This window comes from Coffea arabica, chromosome 10e (genome assembly GCF_036785885.1).
Source record: "Coffea arabica cultivar ET-39 chromosome 10e, Coffea Arabica ET-39 HiFi, whole genome shotgun sequence".
Taxonomy (NCBI): domain Eukaryota; kingdom Viridiplantae; phylum Streptophyta; class Magnoliopsida; order Gentianales; family Rubiaceae; genus Coffea; species Coffea arabica.
In genome coordinates, this window is record NC_092328.1 from 13,512,405 (window position 1) to 13,524,696 (window position 12,292).

General features: G+C 34.5%; 1 protein-coding gene across 1 annotated transcript; it reads right to left on the reverse strand.

Moving 5' to 3' along the window:
* Window positions 1-7,118: 7,118 nt before the first annotated feature.
* LOC113712214 (7-deoxyloganetin glucosyltransferase-like) lies at window positions 7,119-8,964 on the reverse strand. Its single transcript, XM_027235539.2, has 2 exons — window positions 8,367-8,964; window positions 7,119-8,251 (listed from the first exon to the last, which is right to left on the reverse strand). The coding sequence occupies exons 1-2, from the start codon at window positions 8,872-8,874 to the stop codon at window positions 7,317-7,319; spliced, it is 1,443 nt and encodes a 480-aa protein (XP_027091340.1). The 5' UTR covers window positions 8,875-8,964; the 3' UTR covers window positions 7,119-7,316.
* Window positions 8,965-12,292: the final 3,328 nt, after the last annotated feature.

The window sequence follows — 12,292 nt, forward strand, 5'->3', positions numbered from 1 at the left end:
ACCTTTATGGTCTATCATCTGAATCGTTCTACCTCAGACCATTCACCCATTCTCTATTCATTTGGTGACTTTCAGCGGCCTGGTCAAGAGCGTTTAAGTTTCAACACATGTGGGCTAAACATCCTACGTTTATGGATACTGTTTGCCAAAACTGGAACCTACCCGTCGAGGGCTACGGAATGTATGCCTTGGCCAGTAAGTTGAAGCGACAGAGGAAGTGTTTGCAAGACTGGAATAAATCCACGTTTGGCAAAATCTTTGATAAAGTGACTCAAGCAGAAGAGCTTGTTCGTCAAAAGGAGATTCTCCTAGAACAAGTCAACATGGAAGAGGCCCGCATGGAATGGAGCCATGCTTAAGCAACCTTCCTCCAAGCTTTAGCCAACGAGGAGCTCTATTAGAAGCAGAAAGCTCGGGTTAAGTGGTTGAAGGAAGGAGAATCAAACTCAAAGTTTTTCCATTGCTCTTTACAGGAGAAGAAACAACAGTTGCATATAACCCAAATAAAAAATTCACATGGGGATTGGGTTGACAATTTGGAGGACATTGAAAATGAGGGAGTGGTCTTCTTTCAAAATTTATTGACCAATGACCAGCAAGGTACAGAGAATGAGTTTACTACTCACTAGCTTCTCCAACACGTGCCTAATTACATCACAGCACAATAGAATGAGGATTTGATTCGGATGGTATTGTTAGATGAGGTAAAGTTTGCGGTCTTTGGGCTGGATGGAGAGAGTGCCGCTGGTTCGGACGAGTTCTCAGGGTTCTTCTTCAGCCATTGTTAGGACTTGGTTGCTCTTGATGTCTTCAATGCAGTCCGAGAATTCTTCATTGGGGTGCCCATTCCCAAAGCCATTGCCAACACACTCATTGTGCTTATTCCCAAGAAAAAGGCTTGCTCTTCCTTTGCTAACTACAAACTAATAAGCCTGTGCATGTTTGTTAACAAGATTTTCACCAAAGTGTTGTGCAAGTACTTAAAACCTCTGCTACCCTCGCTAATCTTGAAGAAACAGTCAGCATTTGTTCATGGCCGCGAAATCTCTGATAACATGTTGCTGGCACAAGAGTTGGTGTGCTTCTTGGACAAAAGAGTGTATGGACATAACATTATTTTTAAGCTGGATATGATGAAGGCGTTAGATAGGGTCTCATGGTCCTTCTAGCTAGCTGGTTCTCGTTGTTAATCAATGGGAAACCGTGTGGTTTCTTCCAATCCTCCAGGGGTCTCAAACAGGGAGATCCACTTTCACTGTTTTTGTTTATTCTAGCGTCTGAGACTCTCAGCAAAGGCCTTAACCACTTAGTCACAACCGGTTTGATTGCTAGCTATGGGCGCTTGAGTGCCTCTCACTTAAGCTTTGCAGATGATATTATGATATTCACCAGGGCGGATAGGAGGTCGATCAAGGGATTGATGGATTTTCTCACCCTCTACGAGCGAGGCTAGGGTCAAAAGGTTAATTTGTCGAAGAACCACTTTGTCCTCTCTGAGAAATGTCCTTGAGTAAAGGCAAGATCTGTATCCTCTTTTATGGGTATGAACAGCAAGAGTCTTCCGATTGATTACTTGGGATGCAAGCTATTCAAAGGCAGGCCCAAGGGGACATATTTCCAACCTCTCGTTGATAAGGTTAACCGGCATCTTACTGGATGACGGAGTAAGCTCTTCATAGTCGATGGGCGATTAGTGCTTATTAAGCACATTCTAGCTACAATACATCTACATACCATGGCTATATTGGATCCTCCAAAAGCTAACCTTGGCGACACTAGAGAAATTGATCGCTTGTTTCTTTTGGTGTAGTTCAGACGGAGTACAGAGGAGGCATTGGCTCTCTTGGGATAAATTATGCTATCCAATGGAAGAAAATAGCCTTGGGCTCCGGAAGCTTGATGATGTATGCATGGCATTCAATTGTAAGCTTTACTGGAAATTTCGGTCCTGTGTGACACTCTGGTCAGAATTTGCGGCTTCCAAGTACATCAAACGATTTGACCACACCTCTATCGCAAGGTTGCAGCAAACGGACTCACGGATTTGGCGGAGCATGTTCCGAGCTCGCCACATTGTGGAAAAAAACTCTCACATGCTAGTTTGTGATGGTTCATTGTTATGTTGGTTCGAAAATTGGCTTGGCAATGGTCCTCTGGCGACGTCCCTAGTAGCCGTCCCCTCCCTTGGGGGTTGCATCTATGACTCTTTCAATAATGATGGCTGGCAGTTAGGAGCACTGGAGCCACATATCTCCCCTGCCCAGCAGGCAAAAATTAGGCAGATCTCCTTGCACTGTAACAAGAGGGATAAGCTTGTGTGGTCTCCAGTTGCCTCGGGTCGCTTCTCGCTCTCATCCGCTTGCGATCTTATACGATGCAGGAAATCACCGATGGTATCAAGGCGTTACATCTGGAACCTACGAATCCCACTGTGCATTTCGATATTCATGTGGCGGCTTTTGAACAATGCTATTCCGCTGCCTGATATTCTCCAAAGCTTGGGGTTCACTATGCCTTCAAAATGCCCCTTCTGCACCAGCTGTGAAACACTAGATCATTTATTCTCATCGTGTCCTCTAGCTGAAGATCTCTAGTCTTTCTTTGAGCATCTTTTAGATATTCCGAGTTCTCAAAATGATGACATTCTAGTTCGATTACAAAGCCTATGGATTCACTCCTCTGCTTTATCAACGAGAGGTTGTCTCTTATAGATTTTGCTAGCCATTGTTTGTGGGGAAATTTGGAAAGCCAAGAATCGCCATCTTTTTTATGGCATAGTCACCTCAGCTGCTCAGCTCTGTCGTCTCATCATCACGGATGTACAGGCGATCTTGCATGTTTGGCCTTTGACATGCAAGAACTCAAATGCTAATCTCCTTGCTAGGAAACCTTGGGCACTCTGGCAAGGGTGGAATACTCCGGGATCACTCAGGCCAAGTGACAGCTGCTTTCTCTACATTCTACGACCATTGCACAAGTTTGGAAGCTAAGGCACGAGCACTATTAGAAGGGCTTCTTACTTGCTAGGCACACAGCTGCTCCCAGGCTTTGGTAGAAATGGACTCCAAAGTACTGCTCGATGTGATTCAAATGAAAGCTACATGTCAATGGCACATTAATCATATTATTTGCCAAATCTGGTCAGTCACTAGGACTGGGTAATTTCACATTCTTCATGGCTTTTGACAAGTCAATGCAGTGGTAGATGCGCTTGCTCAGCTCGCCAGCACCAACTAAATCTTCTCTTGCTATCGCTCCCATAACCTACCAAACCATGTCAAAGGAATAGTTGGTCTAGATAAGGTTCACTTTCCTTATTTGTGTTTCTCATGAGATCTCTACCTTTTCATGATTATAAATAAAGCATGACTGTTTCTTTCAAAAAAAAAAAACTTCTAGTTACCTAAAACATGTTAGATGAATAAAAATTAGGATGGTTAATGTGTTTTAGTTGGGCCCAACGCAGGAGTTTCTACATTGACATGTGTATAAAGAAAAGACTGACTAATAGTTAATTCAAGTCTTCATCACATGTAAAAATAGGCTTGAGATTAAGGTAAATAACAATTTTTTCATGGGATATAGAGAAAAAGGAAACTATAAAACTATGGACGTTGGAATTGGTTCATTTTTTGCTCAAAAAAAAAAGAAATTGCTTCATTCAGGTATCAAAATTTGTATTGCCAGATTGAAAAATAAATGGCTAATGGCTTTCTCAATAATTCAACATAAGAGTAGCAATTTCCAAGACAAAATTTAAAAAATAAAATAAAATAAACCAAACCTCCCCTTGAAACTTAAATGCATTATTTTAGGAAAATATTTAAGTAACAATCATTATGATAATGAAACAGTTTTTACTTGATATTATATGATATTATAGGTTGTCACACTTTTAGTGACTATTTAATTACCTATTAAACACATCCATCTAAATAAGATAATGTCTAAATATTTGGTAGTAAATTTTTCATCTAAAATAGTAAGTCAACATAATAAATTAGTACTTTTTGTGTCTCGAGAAGTAAATTAGAATAAATATGAAGCTTAATTTTTTTAGGGAATAAATTACTACTTTATATCCCAAACTTACTTTTTAGAGAGTAAGTTTAGTTCAAGTAATAGTAAATTTTTATATATAAATAGTATATCTTATTGATAATGTAGTACATTTGATTAATGATCAAAACCTACAAGTTTGTGGCATAAATTTACTATTTTACTTTTAAAAACTTATATAAAACTAGTATTAGGAAGTTTATTTGAAATAGTGCTAAGATTTTTTTATTAATGATTGAAATTTAGTATTATAGTTAGTTAGTACTTGTAATATACATGTATAATATATGATTATACGTATCATTAAAAAATCTTCTTTGTTTTATACATTTTAAAAAACTATGAAAAATATTTTTACTTTTCAGACAACCCTATAAAACATGTGATAAAATTTTGTCGTATTATAGATTCTGAATTATTATTCAATTTTTTGAAAAGTTTGAAGGTTTGGATAACAATAACAACAAATCTTCCTAGTTATATATAGAATAGCACTTTCTATGTATCACGATTTCTATAATTTAATACCTATGAATATAATAAAATGATGAAGTTTGAATAAATTTATTGTTTGGGACACAAGAATAAAAGTTAAACTTGTGTTAATGTAGCATAATCTTTGAAAGTTATAGTATTTTACTCATATATTAAATTCAGTAACTTTCAAATATATTTTGTATATTTACACATGCATTTGTGTGCATTTTCTATCAAACTTTTTTTGTGTTGAATATTTAATTATATATAATATACACATGTGTTATATTTGGTATTTTATCTTTCCCAAATTTTGGTAATTCTGCTATTACTCTATTGTAAAAACTTAACATTATCCTTGTGAAGATTATACACAACCAGAATTAGTAAATTTATGAGAATAAAACCATTAGTTTTTATGGACAAATGGTACATAAACCGCTAAAAATGTCATTTTACAATAATCTTAAGTTTTTATAGATGAATGGTATGTAAATTGCTAAAATTGTCATTTTACAAATTACTAAAACTTACTATTTTATGGCTTATATTTATTATATTAGTCTGATTGATCAAAAAAATTACTGTAACTATGTGTACATTGTTTTGAAATTTACACCAATCTCACTATTACCATTATTACTGGTAATATATTCCTAATTAAAGGCACAATAAAATCAAGTCTTTTTGCATAGTTGTTATGTTTACTAGAAAATTATCAAACCACTCTTACAATACATATTTACTCCTATACATAGTTACATTTTGTAAATAAATTAGAATAATTTTGTAAAAGATTTTATGCTTTTTCACTAATATAATCAAAAGAATTTTGCACCTTTAGAAAACAAATAGAAAGAAAGGACAATGGAATGAATATAAAGGTGCACAAATGCAATACGTATCACATCATGAGTTTGGGTCGGACTTGTTTAAATAATTTGTCAATTAGTCTTTCAACAATATATGATGGACATTGATTTCTGACAAATGAAAACATAACAACATATATCAATTATCTATTAGTGGAATTTGTAGTTTTAATACAATCAATTGAGCATATATTTCTCTTTTTTTAAGTAGCTATCATTTTGTGACTAAGGTTAAGTATTTACATTTGGATAAAGCAATGCTAATAGAACTTCAATTATCATTAATGACACTAATTTTACCTTGATAAAAGTTGGTCTAGACAATGAAGTGTTAATAACAACAATTGCTAGAATATAGCATTTTGTAAATTTTTTAGAAAATAAAAAACTAGGTTCGCAAAATATTTCACTTTTATTTTTTAAAAATCTCAACTTGATAATGAAATCGAAAGTGATTCTATTATCAAAAATATTCCTCTTCAAATTAACATTATTGAATAGATGTGAGATATAATATGGTAAAATATCTCTCATATACATGTCATGGATATTTGAGAATTTCAATAAAAAAAAATTTGGTTGTTAATATAACATGGTGTTATAGTGTTTTAGGATTATTTTGTACGTGAAATGAATTTAATTTAAATTACACAATAGATTATATGTATGCATGTGTTTTTTCATTTAGCAGTTGGATCTCATTTTTATGAACATTCTCTCAAAAAAAATCCAGATCTTCTGTTAAACTATTTTTATATTAATTGTTATTTTGAGGTCATTAATGTCATTTTATTAAACCATTAGTGTTAACTGTTAATTAAGAGAGGAAATTGCAACAAAAATTAACAATAGGAGAAAAGTGCAAAATGGTCAGAAAAAGTTAGCCAAAATGATTGTGAGAGTAGAATAGGAGGAAGACAGTTGAGGAGAGTAATAGGCCCAAAAAAAATCCAGATCTTCTTCAAAGTATTTTTATACTAGTTGTTATTTTGAGGTCATTAATGTCATTTTGTTAAACATTTAGAGTTGATTGTTAATTAAGAGAGAAATTTTCAAAGAAAAATAACATTAGGGAAAAAGTGCACATTTGTCAGAAAAAATTAGTCAAGATGATTGTGAGAGTAGAATAGGAGGAAGATAATTGAGGAGAGTAATAGTCCCACTATGCTTCATAATGTAAGGAAACATGTGATTTTTTTACTTAAAGAAGCAAAATTTTTTTCATTTACTATTAGTAAGTTTAATTTAAAGAAAAACAAAATTTTGTTAGATAATGAGTAAATCTGATTACACTAAGTGTAAATTTCTATTTGTGAATATAAGTTACTCACTCCATCCCATTGAAAGTGTCCTACTTTCTATTTTTTGCTGTCCCAAAATATTTGTCATGTTTGACATTTCTAACTATTTTATACTTTGAATTTTATCTTATATCATTCATTAATGATACATAAAGACAAATGTGATGGGATTGCTTTCTACTTCTTACTTTGACCAGTACATGATTAAGAGCAAAAGTGAAACTAAAGAAAAAAAATTTTGGTCGAGTTTACTGTGCATAAAAAGCACATATCTCCAAATATGACTAAATATATGGGACAGAGTGAGTATTGTTTAGGAGACATAATTACCAATTTTATTTAAAAACTTACTAATATTAATATTAATTATTCTAATACAATATCGAAAAAGACGCTAAAAAACCTAATATGTCGCTAATGTTAATAGAAACCTACAATAGTAGAAGGTTTCCCCAATATTATTACCATAACTATCCACATTGAAGCATTGTCCATTATTTTATTACTACTTGTGATCATAGATCAAGTCTTTGTTCTAAATTTGATAATATATAGACTTCTTCATGCAGCTAAAGTTCCACTTCATTACAAATAGCTAGTAAACAATTTAATTTCTTGATGCGGATAGTATTTTTACTAATTGATCCATGCTTAGTGATGATGATCCATATTCACTGGTGGCTTCTTCTGCAACTTTCTTCCAATATTTTGCCTTATTTCTCAGTGTTTTTCCTTGCTCACCATCCATCAACTCCCTTACAACTCTCTCGACTTCATCCCTTTTAACTTCTTGCTCTATTTCGAGGCCAACTTCCCACTCTGAGCAGGCATACCTGCAGTTAATCTGTTGATCTGCATTAACTGGCCAACAGATCATTGGCACTCCAGATGATAAGCTCTCAATTGTCGAATTCCAGCCACTGTGTGTCAAAAATCCCCCTACTGAAGGATGATTGAGCACTTTCTCTTGTGGGCACCAGCCAGCTAGAAAGCCTTTATCTTTAGTTTCTGCCAAAATTTCATCTGGCAAAGCTGATGATTTCCCATCAACCAGATCAGGCCTTATAATCCACAGGAATGGATGTTTGCTATTAACTATACCCCAACAGAACTCTCCCAGCTGCTCTGGCGTAAGGGCTATGACACTACCAAAATTTACATAAAGAACAGAACTATGCTTCTGGCGGTTGAGCCACTGAAGACACTCTGCTTCTTCTTTCCACATGTTACAATCAAGAGAGTTTAAGGGGTTTTCTTTAGGAATCTTATTCAGGAGCAAGCTAAGGGGTCCAATAGCATGAACAAGTGGATACTTGGAAGATAGAAATTCTAATATCTCTTTCTCCAAGGCATCAAAAGTGTGGATAATTACTACCGAAGCTTTTGAAGCATCCTGAGCTGATTCCATCAGAAAGTGAAACAGGACATCATTAGGATCTGCTGTTCGGAGACGGCTTGGAAGATCTTTCAGACGAATACTCTTTTCTGCAATCCATTGTATGCTAGTGTTTTCCAAGTAACCATTTTTTAAGTAGCGCACATCTGCAACATCAGAGGTAATCATCAAAGCTAAGATGTGTCCTCAAATCCAAATCTTTTTCATACTACTCCTACTTAGTATGTATAACGTAATTAACCATTGAATTTACACTAGTACCTTTCAGTGGTGCTAGACCATTTTCAAAGAGAGAACAAAACTTGTAATAGCCCATTACTCCACAAGCTGCCAGGGTGAAGATAGCAGCAACAGGAATGCCAAATTCTTCAGCTGCAGCAAAAGTGAAAAACATTAAACCATCAGCGACTATGCAAGTCACTGGAGGATTTTCAGTGGAGGGATTCTCGTTGAGTTTCACAAGGAGGTTCCTGAAGGGAGCAAGAAAGTTGTGCATAATGGATTCACAAAGGGCACTAGCGTCTTGGCTGGAATCTGAATCAGAAGGAGACAGGCCATCTGGGATAGTTTCGAAACGGAAGTCCGGCAAGCACTCCAGAAAACTTGGACCTTTAGATCTGAGCAACCGTTTGTGGTTGAAATCTGTGTTAACAAAAGTAATGAAGAAGCCCCTGTGGTGGAGGAGTTTTGCTAGATTCATTGTGGCTTTGATGTGGCTTTGATGTGGATATGCTATACAAACTGCATGGGGCTTAATAGCCTCTGCCATTCTACAGATTCAACTCCACTGTCTTACGGCTACAGTGTGGGATGGGTAGCAAGAGGAAAAATTGGGCTGGGGAGGGGAGAGGACGTTGAATAGCTATGCTTGGGTCTTTTTAGACTTTTTATCTGGGGCTTTGTGGACTTCATTTTGCGTGTAAAATATTGGGTCAGGACCTCACAAGTTAAAATTTGTCTAGTTCAAACCGATTGGTGTAATTGCTACAACGTTTGGTACACAAAGCGTACAACTTCAGGTTTGTAGAGTTTATGTACTCACAGTCACCGTCTGCGTTGCTGCTTTCCTCCAAACAATATATACTGCACGCTTTTGTAAAAGACGTACAAACAGGTCGCTAAGCCCTCTTAGACATATTTATTTTTCTTAGACATATTTATTAGGATTGTGAAAATCTGTAAATATTAAGAATATGAAAGCATCTCGCCATGTCAGTGCTCTTTATCTATGTAATATAAATATATGCAACATCTCCCTATGTTAGTACTCTCTATCTATGTAAATATATGTAGTTAGTAATAGGTTCAAACCATTATTATTTTTTACTTCTTTACTGTAAACGTATATGCCTACAAAGCCAACACAAAGTTGACTTAGTTTGTAATAAAGGGTGACTTCCTCACAAAAGATTGAGTGTTCGAATTTTACTGTCAAAATAAGAGATATATTGATAAATGATTTGTAAGAACCTTTATAAATGACTCGTGGTTTCAGAAGCGAGTCCTGACTCATAGTGGTGATCAAAGCTGAACCCACTCAAATATTTTTTTTTTTACCAAAAAAAAATTGATGTATACAAATGTTGCAGTACTTCCTTCTATGACATTGAACGCGCTGCTTTTCAACGACATTTTCATTATGATAAGAGCAAATTACTCAAAAAAGTCATGAATTTTTTTGAATAGTAGAGTTTTGATCACTCAAATTTTAAGAGTATGTATTTACCTACTAAACTATTAGAAGTATAAATTTTAGGTTATTCTATTTATTTTTACAGTTTAATCTACCATATATAAGGGTCGCACGAATTACGAGATATAATCAGGTTTAACATATTTAACTATGAAAATAAAAAAAAGTCTAAAATTTACACTTATAATAGTTTAGTAAGTAAGTACATACTCTTAAAAATTGAATAACCAAAACTCTACTATTCTAAAAGTTTGATCCCTATGGCGGTGATTTGCTCTTACAATAATATCTGGCAACTTCACCCCTTAAAAGCGAGACCCAAATCAACTAGTCTTAAGGGAGAGAAAAGTGTGAGTTGGGTCATGAACAGTACATATGATCCCCTATTAACACTTTGAGTGGGTGGGCAGTTTTAGAATTTCAGTTGAAGTTTGATAGGCTGGCATTGCTGGTTTTGGAGATAATGTTCGGTAGACGTGGCTGGGTGTTTCTTTATCATCTTTACCTCTCGTTTGACTGTTATACACCAGAATTATTAACTGATTCGTCTTTTTTAGGCCGATAACTGTAGTGCGGTCGGGAACTTGTACATCGGAGTATAATACAGTCTCTTTCTCCTTCATTTGATTTTTCGTCGTCTTTTTATACCCCACAAACATTCCATTATCAAATACCACAGCTGCCTCCATGTCCCCTTCATCCTCACCTAAGCCACATCTTACAAGATATAAAAGTACCAAGCTCAAGTTACTGTAGCAATTGTGGTCCGCGGTAATTTTCATCAATTTGAGGGGCCTTTGGTTAGGGTGTCTTAGCGGGTTGTGCACTTAGTGGGTTATTGCAGTAATTTACACCAATCTGAGGGCCCTTTGGTTACGGTGGTGCCAATAACTATTCTTCATTTGTTGGTGATTGCATGGAGCCACATTAGACTGGTTATTGGTGTAATATTGGCCAATTCAAGGAACTAATCGTTCCTAATTACAATTAGAGTGTTAAAAAAATCAAAATTTCAATTCAAAATGAAAAATTTAACTAATTTAACAATACTAAAACTATTGACTAGCTAACTAATTTAACTATAATAAAATCAAAATTTTCCTAATTACAATTAGAAATATATGATATAAAATCAAATAGGTGTAATATTAGCCACATTAGACCGGTTATTGGTGTAATATTGGCCAATTCAAGGAGCTAATCGTTCCTAATTACAATTAGAGTGTTAAAAAAATCAAAATTTCAATTCAAAATGAAAAATTTAACTAATTTAACTATACTTAAACTATTGACTAGCTAACTAATTTAACTATAATAAAATCAAAATGAAAATTTTAACTAAATTAACTATGCTAAACTAAAACTATTGACTGGCTAATAGCAGATGATAATTAGAATTTAATTGAGTGTTGACTAGCTAATTAGAATTTAACTAATTTAACTATACTAAAACTATTGACTAGCTAACTAATTTAACTATAATAAAATCAAATTTTGAATTCAAAATGAAAAATTTAACTAATTTAACTATACTAAAACTATTGACTAGCTAATAGTAGATGATAATTAGAATTCAATTGAGTGTTAACAAAAATCAGAATTTAACTATACTAACTTAGTTACTACCTAAGTTATTATATGAGCCTAACAATTAGGATAACCCATAAAAGAAATTATAACATATCAAAGGAACAATAAAAAATAAAACAAAATAATCCTTTCCAAATTATCAACAAAAATCATTTAGGCATGACAAACCTAATACAATTAATTATCTCTCCTGTAAGTATATTTACTCCAGATTCAATAACACGTATGTCATTATTATAGACAAATATTCTCACCACATGCACATGAATTTCCATTTGGATACCATTACATGCATTGCATTATAAACAGAACCCTAAAATTATACATGCTAAGCTTAAACCTGGGCATTGCCTTTTAGTGGGGTTTATTGAATCGGGTGCATGTTAGTGGGTGCTGTTGTAGGTGACTGTGTGGCGCTATATTGTGTATAGGGTGCGTTGAGTCATTGTCCAGTTGGCTGCTGCATGGTACGTTTGGTCATTGTTGAGCAAATGCTGGATTGATCCGAGTTCGCTGGGTGACTGTGATGTCAGTTTAACTCCGTTGTTTTTCGCTTTCGGTTAGGCTATAGGGAGCTTTCTTCTCTTCTTTCTTTCAGGTTCTCTTCTATTTATTAGTTTTTTATTTTTTCTTTTGTATGTGTTGCCCATAATAACTAAATCCTGTCGCGCCATTGCATCAGTATTACCATACAACACTCTTCTCATAAATAACACCAAAATTATATATACATATTAAACACAAACCTGGACAGTGCTTGGCGTGGCACCCCAAAACTAGTTATATATACTTTTTCAAAGTGCACAAAAATCACCCATTTAAAATTCATAGACGTGGTTTCCAAGTTGAAATTCGGTTTTTCAATTGACAAGTTTCCATTTCAAATATTATCAGCACTCCGATA